The sequence below is a fragment of the Trachemys scripta genome, chromosome 7, assembly GCF_013100865.1.
Source record: "Trachemys scripta elegans isolate TJP31775 chromosome 7, CAS_Tse_1.0, whole genome shotgun sequence".
NCBI lineage: Eukaryota > Metazoa > Chordata > Testudines > Emydidae > Trachemys > Trachemys scripta.
This window is the reverse complement of record NC_048304.1, coordinates 82,005,877-82,024,605: the sequence shown is the minus strand read 5'-3', so window position 1 is coordinate 82,024,605 and position 18,729 is coordinate 82,005,877. Positions and strand designations below refer to the sequence as shown.

At 42.5% G+C, this 18,729-nt stretch overlaps 1 protein-coding gene and 1 long non-coding RNA gene across 2 annotated transcripts; one reads left to right on the top strand and one right to left on the bottom strand.

The window, feature by feature from the left end:
* Positions 1–53: 53 nt before the first annotated feature.
* On the bottom strand, positions 54–7,794 carry LOC117879922 (cytochrome c oxidase subunit 5B, mitochondrial-like). Its single transcript, XM_034775485.1, has 4 exons — positions 7,622–7,794; positions 4,732–4,802; positions 2,848–2,947; positions 54–1,402 (listed from the first exon to the last, which is right to left on the bottom strand). Exons 1-4 carry the CDS (start codon positions 7,710–7,712, stop codon positions 1,290–1,292), a joined length of 375 nt encoding a protein of 124 aa, XP_034631376.1. The 5' UTR covers positions 7,713–7,794; the 3' UTR covers positions 54–1,289.
* LOC117879923 lies at positions 7,789–18,424 on the top strand. The gene is made up of 3 exons (XR_004646426.1): positions 7,789–7,952; positions 10,727–11,022; positions 16,785–18,424. It is a non-coding gene; the product is annotated as an uncharacterized LOC117879923 (long non-coding RNA).
* The last annotated feature ends 305 nt before the right edge of the window (positions 18,425–18,729 follow it).

The window sequence follows — 18,729 nt, the reverse complement described above, 5'->3', positions numbered from 1 at the left end:
CTGGTTAAGTTCCAACATACTTATGTCTTATTGATACATATGTGACTTTCATCTGTGAAACAAATATTTATTTATTTTTTAGATTTTTAAAATGCAGTGAAAACAAAGCTAAAATAAAATAAAATACTTGAATGAAAGTTTGTTGCTTCATGTACATATTCATGTATGGATGCACATATCGTGCATATTTCTTTAATCAGAAGGTAACTTCATTAAGTAAAAGACTAGTTAGAATATTGAGACCATCCTGGCTGTGACTGTTGTATTGAAACAATTCAGCACAACACAGGGAAAATGTAAATAAGGCTATAACAATCTCCTGGTGGTGTATGATTGCAGCCATGACATTATACATGCACATGCCTATAGCTCAGGTGTGACCTCTAACTTTCTTCACATACTACTATTCGCAGGCATACTCCCACCATCTGAGAGTTAAAAAACCAACAGCAATGAAAATGTTTTGGTCATAAGTAGGGCCCTATCAAATTCACAGTCCATTTTTGTAAATTTCACGATCATAGCTTTTTAAAATCTTGAATTGCAAGGTTTCAGATATTTAAAAGTTAATTTTCATGGTGTTGTAACAAGCCACAACTATGTATTTAGAAACAACAAAATATAAACACGTAAAGTCCTTAAGACTCAGCATTTCTCAGAGTGGGGGTCCTGACCCAACACGGGGTAACAAGGCTGTGTGGTGTGTGTGTGTGTGTGGGGGGGGGGGGTATTGCCATCCTTACTTTGCTGCCTTCAGAGCTATGCACTCAGTGGCAGCTGCTATCTGGGTGCCCCTTTTGAAGGCAGCACCACTGTCACCAGCAGCACAGAAGTAAGGGTGGCAATACTGTGCTATGCCAGATATAGCGTAGGGTAAAAGTACCCTAAAGACCAGATTTCACAAGGGAGACCAGATTTTTCATAGTCCATGATGTGTTTTTCATGGCTGTGAATTTGGTAGGGCTTTAGTCATAAGACTAAGGAATTTTATTAGAGATAGGAGAAAGAAAACCAACCCACATTTATTAATCAGTACTAGTAGAACACTTCTTCCTAAACTCTCCTCAGTTTTATGAAGGATGATAATCCATGACACACATTTTTGCAGTGTTGTGCATTTAGTTTTAATTAACCTAGGGTAAAACAACAAGATTGGCGTTTTTAATGAAATCCAATAGAAACCAAATATGAAGGTAGTAAATATTTTGCATGCAGATTTAAGTGCACATCATATTGTGCAGTTTAGACACAGTGAAATCCGCTTTGGTTCAGTTAAATAACATAGATTTTCAATGTGGGACATCGTGATGGACAAGCTTGTAGTGAGCACCACATGATGGGCAACGCTGGCTTTCTCCTGCATGCAACCAGAACCAAATGACAGCAGAGTTGTCCTCCTCACCTGGTGTGAGAAAGGAAAAGCAAAATTAAATGGTCATGCCTCTTTTGATTTGTCCTATTCAAGTCTTCTGTCACATGTGCATTCTACAGTGTCCTGTGGACAAGAATTCTTAACCTAGTGGGCATCTTAACAGAAAGTTTCAGTGAAGGGTTCAGTAATTGAATCAACATAGAAAATGAGCAACCCTGTCTCATCATTCCTTTCTGATGGCAATTTCTATCACTGTTAGTCTATATTTTAATGTGCAATGTGTTGGATTTTTTGAGGGGTGAAACAAGTGATGAACTTGAAGGCTTACTTGTGGCTGAATAAGTGCATACTGATCATTCTCACGGGGGGGAAAAGCTAGCTTTTGGGAAAACTTGCATATACCTTAAAATGCTTAATCTTGCACTGGGCAGGTACCAGCGAACTCAAATAGTGCAGGTGTACCCCATTATACTTTTGTTATCTTACTGAAAAATATATGCTTTTAAGGAATCAGTAAAAGTAACATGACCACCATGATTTCTATAATCTTTTGAGATTATAACCCCTATTCAAAGTGGGACCATTTTCATAACTGGAAATACAATAGGGTACTTTGATTTTCATTCAGTCATGCCTCAGACACTAGTTATACTAATTTCCACTTTGTAAGCTGATCATTACAATTACACCCTTGCTGATTCGTGTCTGGTACTGGTAGATGTCTTCAGCACCACTGTAGTGATGAAGTTCCACGCCTAGTGAGCAACTTTCCTTAACTATGGAAATTCCTTTGCTAGCGTCATATTGCAACTGCCGCCCCCACATTATTTGCAGTGAGTGCGACTCTTCACTTACTGGTTTTCCAACCTCAAATCAGTTTAATGCCTGAAACACACTAGTTGTTAATGCCAGTGCTTTGACTCTCCTAATGGATAACTAGCCCCAAATAAGTGCTCTGTTATGACTAAAAATGACTTTGCAGGTTGTCATATCTCAACTTGTAAGTTAACATGCTCCAGACTGCTAACTCAACATGATTTCTCCCAGGCAATGATACATAAATTCTACAGTCCAAATTATGCCTTAACTTACACACAACCCCTATTGTTTTTAGATGGAGTGCTCAGTGGTACTTGTACAACCCTCTTTCCTTCAAGGTGGTTGCAAAGGTGTTAACCAATCCTGAAATCAGAACTGCTTTGATACACATGAAGGAATAAGCCAGCTCACTCCCTCTTAGCTATATTCACTCTACCATGTTAGCAAAAGCATTAAAAAATGAAAATGTATTTTTGTCACTAAAATAGGCAGATATGACTGAATACCCATAGAGAAAAGAGGATCAATTTTGAGAGTGAACCTTTTAGAAGTATTAATGTATTAAAACAAAAACCTACTATAAAACAGTTCATGTTTTATAACTTTAGATAGTATGTGACCTAAAAGAACATACACAAAGTTTTTTTGATACATACAGATACAGCCTACTAGCCTCTTCTTGTTGATGGACGGAACAATATGAGGATCCTCTCTAGTTCCTGCATATCCCTTGGGTTTGAGTATGCTATATGGATCCTTGAGAAAAGAACAAAACTTGAATCTCAGTTACTAGACCAAGAACATTAACCAGTAGTATCAAAGATTGTGTCACATTATTATATACATGCTATATTTTATATATAAGGTAATTAAATTGCTGCTGTTCTATCATCCGAACACAGATTATCTTTAGAATACCAGCATACAGGTACATAAAACTAATAGAAGGGACGATGAGGAATGTCAAACCTTACTGTGTTAGATACTGATTTGTCAAGTGGTAAAGAGTTAATATGTTGAAGTTATTGTACAGGGTGTCAGTTCACTTGCAAGAATCAGTTTAGAGTATCAACTATTAGTGGCAGCTTTTGTGCCACTAAAAATACATGCTGAACTCATGACAGCATACTAACTGCTTAAAGCACTGTGGTGTTAAATGCTATTTATAGTGCCTTTTTATGAAGGCACATTAGTTTCTCCCTAGTCAGGGTTGAACACAGTACTCCAATACATGATTATTTTGATTCCCCCTCCTATCAGCCAATAAAGGCCAAGCTGCCTGAACTTTCATGAGCAATATTATGCTAAAATAGAAATATTCTGAGAAACCTGAGAGAAATGAAAAAGTATTTGAGAGAGTTTTTCCAAAAGAGATTTTCTCCTTCCTCTTTTTGTAAACAGTTTGGTAATTTTTACTTCTGTGAGGGTGTTTTGGCTCATCACACATTAAAACCAGCTTACTCTAGAAACTCGGTGTGTCTTGTTCTGTTGGTCTGTCTTCAAATAGATCGAAGGGTGGGCTCATTATTTAGGGGCCCAATCCTGCACTGTGCTCTGCACAGGTGCAGTTCTTAAAAGCAGTTTGTGATTCTTTACAAGCCTTAATATGTCCACTAGCCAGATGCCAACTTCCTAAAGCACTCTAAGGATCACTGAAAAATTAAGTCAGTTAGGCCTTGGGGGAGAGAAGGAGATCTCTACAGAAATAGTATGTTTGTGTGGGGAGGGAGTTAGCAGGGAAAAGAAATATATGAAGAGGCAGTGTGGTCCAGGGAATTGCATGGAGGGGTAGGAGCAAGGAACTTCTAAGTTCTATTTGCTGCTCCGCCACACATGGTAGCTTTATAAAATTCTTATTTTCTATAAAACAACCTTCATCCTAGGTTCTGTAAGTGCTTTAAAACATTGATGATGCCTCAAACATCCCTGTGAGAGGCAAATATTACTGACCAGAAAACAGGCATAGTGAGAGTTAAGGGAATTGTCCAAGGCCACATAAAGAGTCAGTGATGAATCTAGGTTTGAAACACAGGTGTAACACCTAGTCTCATACCTAATCCAATGTAGCACATCACAGCCAGATAGTTCACTTAGGTCCCAATCCTGCAACTGGAGCTGCACATGTGGATCATTGACCAACATAAAGCCCTCCATGTGGATGTGTGATGGCCTATGTGGATCCAGCTGCAGAATCAGCGCTTTAGACTCTCCAGATCTGCTTCCTCAATAGAAAATGGTACTTTGCAGTTATATTGAACTTTTCATACAAGAATCGCAAATGTACATTTAATTATGCTTCACAGCCTCCTGTAAGGAGGTAAGAATGCAAAGTTAAGATTTAAGGGACCTTATTTGTGCATTTCCCAATTTTTTTCATACTTACAGGGTGTGAGTCTTGCCTTATAGACTTTGGTTTGTTTTTAATTAAAATATTCTATTCAGCATTTTCCTCCTTCAAGTTACTGACATATTTACAACCTTAACTCTAATGTAATGCTTTCCATTTTGTCTGAATATGAATTATTCAGTATTAAACTTACCTGTCCTTTTTTCATAGCCTCTAGAGTTTTCCGTTCAAGTCCAGTTGCCTGTTCCTCATCACTGGGAACACCTAAATAGGAATAGAATACTTCTGTGTTTTATTCCTATTTATTTATCCAAAATTCAGATTCAGCTAATGACTGAAGCAAACCATTAAACCCATGTCCTGGACAGCATCATAAATAAATGTCCATTCAATTTTTAGTTGCAAAGCATTTTTGATTGAAATAAGACATTACATAGGAATTACCATAAGGATCAGAGAGAGGTCCATCTAATCCTGTCTCCAATAGTGATCAGTACTAGATGCTTTTGGAGAAAGGTATGAGAACCCTGCCAGAGTTGAATTTGAGATAATCTGGCCCCCACATTAGATGTTAGATTACAGCCACTCCATCTGACTGTACTTTGGACTGTGGTTCTTTTCACATTGCCTGGGGCCTCTTCTGGTATAACAAAGGGATAGTTCAAAGCTATCAAATTAGGGCAGTACAGGCTACAGCCCTTGCCATATAGAATCCCCTCACAATGACGGCTTCCACAGATGAGACCAGTTAAGACACTTTCATTTTTTGTCACCTGTTCTAATGAAAAAGTAAGTTTCAGCCTTGGCTAATAGTGTCCAAAAGTTAACATTTAAGGTAGCATCAGTCCCGTCCCTAGTGGACAACTGCACACCTAATAGAAACCACCACCACAGCTGGCACCTTTTGTTCGCAGTCACAGAGGCCAATCATAGAATTACAGAAATGTAGGGCTGCAAGTGACTTCAAGATTCATCTCCCCAGGCAGAGGCAGGATTAAGTATACCTACTGACAGATGCTTGTCTAACATCTTCTTAAAAACCTCCCTGTTCTAGTGCTTAACAAGCCTTATAGTTAGAAAGTTTTTCCGAATATCTAAATCTTGTTTGCTGCAAATTAAGCTGTTGTGAACATGGAGAACAATTGATCATTGTCGTCTTCAAATACATCAAGGGCTGTTATAAAGAGTTATTTCCTTCTTCAGCCTTCTCTTTAGATTAAACATGCACCATTCTTTCAACTATACTTCATAGGTCATGTTTTGTAAACCTCTAATAATTTTTGTTGCTTTCCTCTGGACACTCCAATTTGTCCACATCTTTTGTAAAGGGTGGCACCCAAAACTATACAGAGTAATCCAGCTGAGGTCTCTCACCAGTGCTGAGTACAGTAGAACAATTACCAACTGTGTTTTACGTATAACACACCTGTCAATGCAGCCCAGAATGACATTTGCCCTTTTCACGAAAGTATTGTATTGTTAACTCGTGTTCAATTTGTAATCCATTATAACCCCCCAGATCCTTTTCTGCAGTACTGCTGCTGATCCAATTATTCCCCATTTTGTATTTGTGCATTTGATTTTTTTCTTCCTAAGATCAGTATGCTGCACTTGCCTGTATTGAATTTCATCATATTAATTTCAGACCAGTTTTCCAATATATCAAGATCATTTTGAAATCTAATACTGTTTTCCAAAGTGCTTGCAATCCCTCCCAGTTTGGTGTCATCCACAAATTTATACATATTTGCTCCACACCATCAGCTAATGAACTATCCTCCTATACTGAAGTATTGTTCTTTTACAAAAATTGAAAACAACACAGTTACAAATTAACCACTAAAACACTTCTCCCTCTGTCATTTGTAAAACTTCAAACCTTTAGATTCCTCCCAATATCCCCCTGTGAAAATCCCATGTGAATAGATTTTTGCCCCAACTACACCAGTGCGAAATCCCAAATGAAGACATGTCCCTAGAGAGCACGTCTGTTGATTTTTGTTTTGATTTGTTTGCTTTATAGTTTTAGCCCATTTTCCAGCTTAAATCATCTGTGTGACAATTTATAAATCAGTAACTGTATTTGAACCCTTATCCTCTGATGGCAGCACAATGAGCTCTCACTCGGCCACTGAGGCACTCCAGACACAAGGAATAGAGCTTAATGCCACTTGTGTGTATGAAGGGCTTTCGGGCCCCCTTGGCTTGGCTGAATGGCAATAAACATAAAGCCACATTCCTAAAGCACTGGATGAAAAGATTTATTTTAGTACCAACATAGATTCAACACCCCAACTAACTGGCTAGAACTGTGGTGGTGGAATTTCTCTTTTGCCAGGATTGTTCATCCTCTACACACCCCTAAGGGGCTGACACCTTATCCCTTGCCCCCAGCTTCTCATCGCTTGATCACCCGCACTCACTCACTCCCCCTTCCGCCTGGCCACTACCAGCCCTCGCACGCCCCTATGTTGCCCACCCTACCAGCCCTTACGTGCCCTAGGTACTTATTCTGCCTGTCCCTACGCACCCCTACCAGCCCTCACACACCCCATGCACCTACCCTCTACCCCCTACACACCCCTACCAGCCCTCACATACCCCATACACCTACCCTACGCACCCCTACCAGCCCTCACACGCCCCATGCACCTACCCTCCGTCCCCTACACACACCTACCAGCCCTCACACGCCCCATGCACCTACCCTCCACCCCTACACACCCCTACCAGCCCTCCCACGCCCCATGCACCTACCCTCCTCCCCCTACACACCCCCTACCAGCCCTCCCACGCCCCATGCACCTACCCTCCGTCCCCTACGCACCCCTACCAGCCCTCACACGCCCCATACACCTACCCTCCTCCCCCTACACCCCCCCTACCAGCCCTCACACCCCCCATGCACCTACCCTCCTCCCCCTACACACCCCCTACCAGCCCTTACACGCCCCATGCACCTACCCTCCACCCCCTACACACCCCTACCAGCCCTCACACGCCCCATGCACCTAAGCCCCCGCCTCCTCTCAGCCCTATGCACCTGTCCTGCCTGCCCCGTACGCCCCCCGGGCTGTACGCACCCCTGGCGCTCATGGCTCTGGCGGGGGCTGCGGCCCGCCCGCTGCCGGGCAGGGCGCGCTGGAGGACGCGGAGCAGCAGCCTGGAAGCCATGGTGCCTTCCCCGGTGCAAGGTCAGAGTCCGGCGGCGGTCGAGGGGTCACCGCGCTGACATTCCCGGCCAGCCCGCGGGAGGGGCTGGAGGCGCTCAGCCCAGACAGCCAACCCGGGCAGGGCGAGGGAGGGCTTTCCTTGTCCGGCGGCGGGTCCCGGCGCGGGGGCGGTAGGAGGCGCGCGCGGGGTGTGGAGTACTGAGGTGTCGGGGCCATCGAGAGCTGGCTGCCGTGGAGGGAGGTGAGTAGCACACGGTGCTTTGCTGTTTGTCGGGCAAATGACAACTGGGGAAAGTTACTGCGGTTTAGAACCACGCTGTTTGCTGCAGGAAGAGCAATTTCTATGTGTTTTCCCTCTGGCAAAACTCACCTTTAAATAATAAATTGCTGGCTGGACTCGGCAAATCAGTTTTTGCTTCCCTAAGTAGCTACTCCCAACTTTCTCCTAAAGTAGCTTATTCTGAGGGATGGGATATTCCTCCGTTAGAATGAACTGATTCCCCCCCCCCCCCCCCCAGGTTAACTTTAGCTACCCCTAAATCCCCCCGCCCCCCCGAACTTCCATGGAAGCTAGGAGCCTAAAGACCTTTGAAGATCTGGGCCATAGTATCCTAACTGAAATCAATTTCTCCTTCCCAATTCTTCTGTCTCTTTGGACTTATGAAAAAAACAAAACACAATTGCAATATAAGCATATGGGTTACATGTGTGGGGTGTGGGTTAAACATTTTCTGGACAAGGCTCCAGTGATTGATAGTGTTTTGGGTTCGATGTGCGTAGCTAAACTGGGTGAATTAATTGTAATGCATTATCTTCTCCACCCTGGCTGCAACCTTTCTCTGGTTGCAAAACATGATCTAAACCTGACACTGTTGGGACTTCAGATTGCTTGAACATGCTCTGTAACAGCGAGATAGGTAATTCTGATGGGTAGCTGATTCTAACACTACAGTGTTGGCATCCAAAACACATGCCCCAGTGCTTCCTTCTGATTCTGGTGGAAATGAGCTGCTGGTTGGTTATTTCTTGGATCTCTTTGTTGGTGATGAAGGTTTTCCAACCAATGCATAGAATCTTTTGTAGGCACTTATTTTTGAAGGTGTCTGGTTTTCTCTCTAAATGTTTTGGTAGATCTCAGCTCTCATAGTCTCAGTGCTAACATACAGCTATCTCTGAGCTGAAAATCCTCAGTTTTGTTCTGATGCTGAATATCATTGACTTCCATATGTTAAGTTCAGTAAATGTTGTGGATCCTTTCCTGTCCTTGATGTCTCTTCCTTTGTGAGGTCGCCATTGGTTAATATGGTAACTTTGGTAACTTGGGCAAAAAATATTTTATCTTATTTGCTGTAATGTATTTAAGAAGCTCCATTTGACGATAATGTCCTTATGGATTCAGAGCTGAGTTTTTAACAGAACATTACAACTACCAAAATAAAAGCTTTTGGGATTACAGTTAATTTCAAAGAGAAGATGCCAACAGAAGCAGAACTCTCAATAGTGTTTATTACCAATAACATGTATAGCTGTAAAGAAAAAATTTAAAAGACATAGTCATTGAGAATTGTGAGAATTTTTAGCAGTTCTTCAACTTTGGTCTACCATTGATGCAGCTCCTCTGCAGGATAGCAATGGTGGAAGCTGTAGTGGGGGGAGCGGGGAAATGCTGAGTTGTTTTTGCTATGTTTAGTGGGAAAGAAAATGGCACCATATTTATGGGAAGCTATCAGAGAGAGATAAGAAACCGTGAACATGGACTAAGTGGGAGAGGTCAGAGGAGAAAAGTATCAGTATAAAGGTATTGGAAGTTTAGAGGAGCAGATGATGTCATCAGTGGGAAAGTGGACAACAAGGGAAAAGCCCTGGGGAGTACCAAAAGAGGGGAGGAAATAATGAATATAATGCCAAGGGATCAGATAGCAAGGCAGATGATGACTCAGGAAAGGACAGAGACCGAGAAGCCCAAGTGGTGTCAAGGTGAGCTGGCCAAAAAAATGCCAAATTTTGCACAATTTATTCCAGTTTTTCAGTAGAAAATTGAATCTTTCTCCCCCAAAATATCTAGTATTTGAAAAATTTTCAGTAACTCTTTCAGATTTTTTGAAACAGGAAAGCCAACATTTTTCAAGAAAACTTTTTTGATTTTCTGGTATTTCATCCACAAACTTGGAGAATTTTAAAGTTTTAAATTTCCATTTGGATTTTAAAGCCAATTTTTGTAGAAAAAAATGTTTCTAAAAAACATTTTGCCCAGCTCTAGTCTCAAAAAGTATGTAGCTGATATCAACAGTAGATGAAAGATTGAGAATGATGGAAAATATACCCTTACACTTTTAAAGGAAGCGGTCATGGTGACATAGGGCTTGTCTACAAGGTTGGTTTAATTGGAACTTTTCAAATTAATCCACTTTGAAAATGCTTTCATATACACAGCCTAACTCATTGTAGTGTACTAACTCTGTATTTATCATAAACTCTGGAGTCCAGTTTCAAGTGCAAACCTTTGTTTCAAAGCAACTGTTTGTGTGCACACGATGTTGCTGCGAACTACTTTGGCAGTCTTCCACTGGCTATCCTACACTGCTTTGCGGGTGACCGTTACTGACTTGTCGGTTCACCTGTGCCTCTGCTCCTGCTCTGGAGCCAAATTATCCCCGGCTGTCCTCTCCCCCATTTATAAGATGGTGCGTAGTCAGATTTTGTCTGTTTGCTCCTGGATTCCTGTTTAATCACAATACCTGCAATACTTCAGAAGCCTTATAATATGCTTTGAGCAGCTGCTTGAAGCCTCACCGAGACTCTGGGTCTCATTGTCTTCTGGGGAGAATTGTTGGGGCAGGAAGCCTTTGTGGCCAGCCACTACAGTAAAGACCTTTTTGTAGTTATTGATAGGCCATGACTGAGATGCCAAATGGTGCTGGATAAAAAAGAAAATTGCTCAGAAGCACCTATATTAAAATGAGGGACAGCAGGAAAACATCTAGCAGGGGACATGTAACCTGTCAATTTTTTGAGGAGCTGGACAGGATTTTATCAAAGTACAGGACCACCTACCCCAGGCAGCATGTGAAAGCTGCTGGCTGCAATCTCACTCCACACACCCCTCCTCCTCAAGGATGACCAGCAAGATTCATGAGCACAAGGAGGCCAGTGAAGAGATCTCCCTGGAAACCCTGATCTGTTGGGACTCAGGACCCTGCTGCTAGCCAGGCTGAAGACTGATTCCTGCCCTGCAGCAACCAACTTTGATTCCCAGCAAGCAACCCAAACCAGGACGGAGGAGGCTGATCCTATGGAGGGAACCTTGACATGTACATTTTAATTTTTTTAACGATTTTACTATTTAAGTTTTATTAATTAATATTATTATTATGCTATACTGTCATGCTAGCTTCTGTTCCGGGTGCCCCATGGCTGCAGCCATTGCAGGTGAATGCCAGCTCAAAGCCTTTCTAAGCCCAATGTCCCTCCCTTCCTCCTTCCCATGCTGGCCCATGCTGTCCCTTCTCCCACCTCTCCTCCTCCTCCCCCACTGGTACCCCTTTCCAAAGTGATGGCTGCTCCAGCTGGACAACTGGTTTCGTCTCATGCTAAAGCCCCAACTACCAACTATTCTCAGACCCATGCTGAGAAAGGCATGTGCACATGTATCTATTTCCTCCCCCATTCCCTCAGCTGTTGTGCCTGGTGGATGAGTCCCCCTCCCCCAAAACCATACACAACCAAAAATAAAATACGTTCACCACCGCAAGGTGGCGGTCAGCAAGATGACACAACTGCAGTCTCTACCCCACCTGCTCCCATAAGAGCTTCGAATAAGGAAAACATTATTTTTGTGTGAAATGTAAAGTTTATTCAGAAAGTGGTTACAGGAAAATAAGTTTGGTTGGTGTTCTCATTTTACATGAGTAGACATGGACATTGCATGCCTGCAAAGCCTCAAAAAGTACAGCTCTTCTGTAAATGCTCTGTAACATGCGTGCTTACAGACTGGTATCAGTGAACGCTTCAAGTAATCATTGCAGGACCCTATCTATTTTTCTCTGCACTTTCAACATGTCTGCGGGGGAGATAAAGCAAAATTTAAGGCTAAGAAATTGCTTGTTTTTTATTAGGAGATTATGAGGAATAGTCGCACAGCCTTTCTCTCCAGTATAGTTCATGACTCCTTTCCACTTCTGGTGGTGAGGGAGGGCGAGGGGGTTGGGAAGAGGATCAACCATCTTGGTGAATCATTTCACAGTGTATCTTGCTGGTATGCCCTTTTTGAATACGGCCAGTCACAGACAGCTAGTCACACATCTCAATGTATCATCATCCAGAGTCAGGACAGCCTACAGGAGATGTAGAGATTACGATTAAGCTCACCCCCAGATTCACCTGATAACCCCTCCTATACCATATAAGCACCTCCAAGGCAAAGCCAAGCCAGACTGGGAACATAATTCCCAATGCCATCCCCAGATCATGAAGATAATTCCCACCCCAGCTTCCAAGTCGCAATGGCAAACCCCACAGACAAAAATCCCAGTGCACACATCACTTACTGTCCCTGAGATTCCCCCAAATCTGGGAGGAATCTCAGAATGGAAAAACCAGAAAGGCATGAAAAAAGAATGCTTATCACAGCCTTCCTAGAATATAAACAAAGAACAACTGCTTGCCTTTTTTTTTTTTTTTAAATAACCCCATAGCTATGGCACTGCACTGGCCATATAATGCGGAGTAAGGCTGAGCAGCTGACAAATGTGAGAGGGAGAAAATGGGAAAACTTGTGATTAAATGTTTGCAGACATCGTTAGAGTCAAAAAAAGAAAAAAAAAAAGTGGAGAGGTGGAAGCAATAACTGAAGACAGGGAGGGAAACTGATCAGGAGCTTTCCAGGGAGATCATTGCAGTGGCAAAGGATAGCATGGCAGGTGCTAGAGAAAACATTGCCATGGCCAAAGACAGTATGGAGAAAGACAAGGAGACGCAGAGGCAATGCAAAGCCAAAAGGCCCTGTTGCAGTGCATGTTACCAGCAATGCAGTACTGGGGAGTCGCATCTTACGTGGGGGTTAGCTTCTGAAGTCAGTGCGTAAAGTGAAAATCATGTATAGTCAAACACTCATTGAGTGGAATGGCGGGCGGAATTGCCCACGCTACAGGTACAGTATTTAAATTGTTATTTTTCTCTTTTATTTTGCCTATTGCGTGTAGTTAAAATCACATAAGTTAAATCGCCTATGATGCGACTCCACTGTACTGCAGACCAGCATCCAGCTATGTTATGCAGCTCCTGGACAGCACAGACTACTGTAAACAAACATCCCCTTCCTCCCTACTCTTGAACCACTGCTCCCAGAGGACATTACCCTCCCAGCCCAGGACACCAAGAACTATGGCACTTGGGACCCCAGCAGTCTTTTGATCCCTCTATCATTCTAAAATGTAAATTCTGACTTCCATGTCAGAAGTCCCACAAAACAGAAGAGTAAGAGCCAAGATGTATACTTGCCTGTGACTTTAAGCCCAACACCCCACTTGCATTGTGCCCTGCACGTCATTGTTATACTTTACTGTTTTTTTTTTTCCACTGTTGGTTTTATGAAAGTGTTCTTTGTAATTAGACAAGGTTTTTTTTTTTTTTAGTTTATCATTTCAGTGGAAGAACATAAGAACGGCCATACTGGGTCAGACCAAAGGTCCATCTAGCCCAGTATCCTGTCTTTCAACTGTGACCAATGCTAGGTGCTCCAGAGGGAATGAACAGAACAGGGAATCAAGTGATCCATCCCGTCACCCATTCCCAGCTTCTGGGAAACAGAGGCTAGGGACACCATTCCTGCCCATCCTGTCTTGTAGCCATTGATGGACCTATCCTCCATGAACTTATCTAGTTCCTTTTTGAACCCTGTTCTAGTCTTGGCCTTCACAACATCCTCTGGCAAGGCATTCACAGGTTGACTATCCATTGTGTGAAAAAATACATCCTTTTGTTTGTTTTAAACCTGCTGCCTATTAATTTCATTTGGTGACCCCTTAGTTCTTGTGTTATGAGAAGGAGTAAACACTTCTTTATTTACTTTCTTTGCAGCAGTCTTGATTTTATAGATCTCTATCATATCCCCCCTTAGTTGTTGTGATTAATCTCTGAGCAAAAGTATTGCCAAGCTTAAAATGAACAAAGGTATTGTCAGTGTTAGGCCTCTAACTTCCGCTTTGCAAAGGTAAAAAGGGCGTGCTTTGCAGAGGTAAGCTAAGAATTGTGGTCAAAACGCACTGCAACCATATAACACGTTCTAACTTCTATAAAAGGAGATAAATTGTGCCCCCGGGCACAGCTTGTCTAACTCACAATTAAAATAACTGGCTACAAGAAAATAAGTAAGTATACGGTCAAAGCAACACAAGGAGATAAGTAAGCATAAATTATATAGACAAGGCAACAACGCTAACCACAATAAAGATTTGGCTGACCCTAATTGGTCGGTCTGTTTTAAGACATGGTGGACAGATCAGATAAAAAGTACAAAGGCACGGGAGTGTGTGTGTGTTTTGGTCATAAGGGAAACCTGACCCACACCCCCTGAACCGAAGGGCCGTCCACTTCACGACTGTCTGTACCTGGCCAGTGCGGAAAACAGCCGACTGAAGGGTAATGCATTCTCAGGGGAATGCAGGGTAAGATTATGGAGTAAAGAAGTCTGGTTGCTCGGGCAGAATTGATCTCAAGTTTTATCGATACTATAGTGTTAAGGATAGTAGTAAATAGCTAATGAATAATAACTTTACATGTACTTGTGCTTGTCTTCAGTATAACTTGCCATTTATATTAATCCTTATTCAGTGCTGGTCTTTGTTCTTGCTTTTCTTATTTTGTCTGTCTTGCTTTTATAGTCGAAAGTCATTAAAAACCTTTTTTGAGGAATAATCAATAGTTTTAATTTTTCTTATACGGGCACTACTCAATCTCATTACATCTGTGTTGGGCAGTGGGAAGTAGTGATCACCCAGGGCCCACTTGGGTCCTGATGCTTGCCTTCCTCTTCCTTTATCTCCGCAACTGTCTTTTTTCCAAGCTGAAAAGTCCCAATCTTATTAATAGCTCCTCATATAGAAGCCATTCCACAACCCCTAATAATTTTTGTTGCCCTTTTCGGAACCTTTTCGAATTCCAATATTTTTTTTGAGATGGGTGACCAGATCTGGATGCAGTATTCAAGATGTGGGAGTACCATGGATTTATATAGAGGCAATATGATATTTTCTGTCTTATTACCTTTCTTAATAATTCCCAACATTCTGTTCGCTTTTTTGACTGCTGCTTCACATTGAGTGGATGTTTTCAGAGAACTATCCATGACTCTAAGATCTCTTTATTGAGTGGTAACAGCTAATTTAGACCCCATCATTTTATACATATAGTTGGGATAAGGTTTTCCAATATGCATTACTTTGTATTTAATTTGTTTGTTACGTAATAGGTTGTTTAATAATAATTTTTAAAAATTCATTTAGAAGGAGTCAGTTATTTTTACACCTAAAATAATAGTTTGCATTAATTCATAAGGTTTTACAAACATGTTGGCAAAGACACAAGGTACAATAGGAATTGCCACAACATTGTACTTCTACCCACCATAAACAACACTGAACTACACAAAATACTTCCACCTTACCCCATACCTATATGGGTTAACAGCTGGATGTCCAACTGCACAATTTCAGGCCTGAAACTCAAAATAAGACTAGGCATCACTGACAATATTCCCTCAGCTGTTTGCATTTTGTATTGGATGGTGATTGCTCAAACCGCTGAGCAAATCTTTGCACTTCAGCTCACGCCCAAGGCTTTCCTCCTTACTCTTACAAATATTGTGGAAAATACAACATGCTGCTATAATCTTTGGCATTTTTTTCCTGCTGTGTCCATCCTACTCCATAGAGTGCCATCTACTTTTCAAATAGCCAAATGCACTGCCCACTCATCCTGCTAATTAAGGTTGTAGTTAAACTGGTCCTTCCTTCTGTTCAAGAGGCCTGTGAATAGCTTCATTAGTCAGGGAAACGGAGTGGTAAGCTGGGTCCCCCAGGAGTAATGACCACAGTGTTTCCAGGAATAAACAGTCCTTTCTCCATTAATTTAAATAGAGCTGAGTTTTGAAAGATCCTAGCATTGTGGAATCTTCCAGACCATGCAGAATTTATGTCCATAAACCTGCCATGGTGGTCAACAAGCCTTTGGAGCACCATGGAGAAATAAGTCTGCTTGTTTATGAATTCTAAGCCCTAATGGTGGGGGGAGGGGAAAATAGTATGCATGGGTCCCATCAATTGCTTCAATAAAGTTTGGAAATCCCCTGTGTGCAAAGCCATCAATAACCTCCTGAGCATCACCAAACTTTGTAACTTTAAAATTATGACGGGTGTGGAGAAAGTGAATAAGGAAGTGTTATTTACCCCTTCACATAAGAACCAGAAGTCACCCAGGTTTAAAACAAAAGGAAGTACATCTTCACACAATGCACAGTTAACTTGTGGAACTCATTGCCAGGGTATGTTGTGAAGGCCAAAACTATAACAGGGTTCAAAAATGAACTAGATAAGTTCATGGAGGATAGGTATATCAATGGCTATACATCAAGATGGTTAGGGTTGTAACCCCATGCGCTGGGTGTCCCTAGCCTGTGGATGATGGGATGGACGATGGGATGGATTGCCTCTTCTGTTCATTTCCTCTTAAGCAACTGGCATTTGCCACTCTCAGAAGACAGGATACTTGGCTAGATGAACCATTGGTCTGACCCAGTATGGTCATTCTTATGTTCTAACCCAGTGCAACAGTACCTTTTCTATGGCATCTCACACCTGCATGACAATGGTCCCAAAGCTGATTTCACCACACCAAATTGGTTCACTACAGATCAACTGCATTCAGGAGTGTCCAGCTTCTGGATGGCAGTTGTAATCAGCTTGTTCATGAGTATGGGGCATCGCATGTCAGTATACTGCTTCTACAGCTCCCAGGTTAGTTCAGCACAGATTTCCAAAAGAGTTCCCTTCTCTATCCTGAAATTTTCTCACTGCAGGTAGTCATCCCAGGTCTGCAGAACGATCTTTTCCCACCAATCCACGCTGGTTTTCCAAGCCCAGAAATGGCACTGCATGCTCCGAAGATGCTTCCGGAACTGGTCCTCTACTATCAATTGCTTGCGATCTTCTTCTTCTTCCTCATCCACATCCCAGTTCCACTGCCATTGAAGACCCTCCTGATACTGGAGGAGCTGCTGCTGCTGCCACCATATCATCTGCTCGGTGGTGCAGATGGTGAAGTCCAAAGTCAAACTAATCTGGCTTTACATGCTGAAATACAGGCCAGGCAGCCTCTATATATTTGCAGCTGACAGCACAGTGTCATGGAGCACTTGGCTCCATGCTGGCCAACAGCAATTCAAAAATGGCCCTAGCCCAACCATAAAGGAGGTATAGGATGAAGACAGCTGAATCATGGAATTTAAAAAAATGTGATTTTCAGCCTGGCATCCCATAATGCACACACAACAGCAAAGGCCGATGGGATATCCTCTAAGAATGCTATGCCCTCAGTCCACAGCACACCACTGCTTTGTGTACACTACATGCACTTACAGAGGACACACCAGCCCTTGTGCACACTATTACTGAGGCTTCTGTGCGGTGTGTTATCTGATGTACAGCAAAAAGTTGGGCTTTGGGTAGACAAGCACTTAGTGAGGGCTGTTTCAGTGGAATGGAGCAGATCAAGGTTAGAGTAGAGGAAGTCAAGGCATTGTGCAAGAAAAACTGCAGGAGGATCTTAAAAATAAAAAAAGAAGAGGGTAATAGGTTGATAGCAATGTCAGGCTGAATTAGGTCACATTAACAGCCCAAAGGTTAAAGTAATTGACATGCATTTAGAAGAAGCTGGAGACCAGAAACTCGGTTTTAATATGCCTGGATATACACATTAAGGACCCAATCCAAATTGTTATAGGGCTCAACTAAATTCCTAATAGACAGACAATGGGTAATGGCTGAGTTAAATCTAAGAGTTTAAATTGTTGCTAAAAGTTACAGTTCTGGTCCCAAATGTATAGATAAATACTCTGTTTTTCATTTGCATGTTGTGAAAGGATAATGAAGGTCCTTAAAATGGATTTGGAAAATAGTTAGTTCTTCACAGAGTGGGTTTTAAATCTTAAAATGGTAGAGGACAGTAAATGACAATTAGCAATATCTTTTGGATTTCTAGACAGAGTCAGTGTAGAATGCTGATCACTCAGCAAACGAAGAACTATGAGGGTCAATATTTTTTTCCTGGAAATTTATCCTGTAACTCTAGCTAAAAATACATGAACTTAATTCCATTGATAAAAATGTTTAATAATGTAGTCACATGCTATAGAAAAATACAGTGTGCAAAATGGAGGGAGAGGGCATGATTTGTTTTGGGACTCTGCTTCTGCCAAAATATTGCTGGAACAGACAGGGCCGGTGCTATCATTTAGGCCAACTAGGCAGTTGCCTAGGGCACCAAGATTTGGGGGATGCCAAAAAGCAGCACCCCCAATTTTTTTTTTTAAACAGTGGCCGCTGCGCTGAGAGTCTGAGGTGTCCCCGGCAGCCCAGGGGTCCCCAGGTCAGCGCGCCGCCGGCAGCCCAGGGGAACCCCTGGGTCAGAGCTGCCACATGGATCCCGAGCCTGGGGGTGGGGAGCTGCCTCAGGGCAAGGAGGGGAGCTGTTGCACAGCTCCCTGGACCGTGGGGGGGGGAGGGAAGAGCGCCTCAGGGCAGGGGAGGAAACTGCTGCTGGGGGGGGGTGCCTCAGGGTGGGGAGCTGACACAGGGCTGGGGGGTGCAAGGTGGAAGTTTCGCCTAGGGCACGAAACTTCCTTGCACCGGCCCTGGGAACAGAGCCATTAGGGAGCAGAAGCAGCTCTTGCTACTGAGTCAGAGATAAAAACAGATATGACAGCTCTAACTTAAATCCCCCCACATTTATAGTTAGTTCTCACC

Coding starts and splice junctions, on each gene's coding strand:
- LOC117879922 (XM_034775485.1), bottom strand. CDS start 7,712: ATGGCTTCCAGGCTGCTGCTCCGCGTCCTCCAGCGCGCCCTGCCCGGC. Junction 4,803..7,621: donor CAGAGCCATGAGCGCCAGGG/GTGCGTACAGCC, acceptor ATTCCTATTTAG/GTGTTCCCAGTGATGAGGAA. Junction 1,403..2,847: donor GAGGCTAGTAGGCTGTATCT/GTATGTATCAAA, acceptor TTCTCACACCAG/GTGAGGAGGACAACTCTGCT.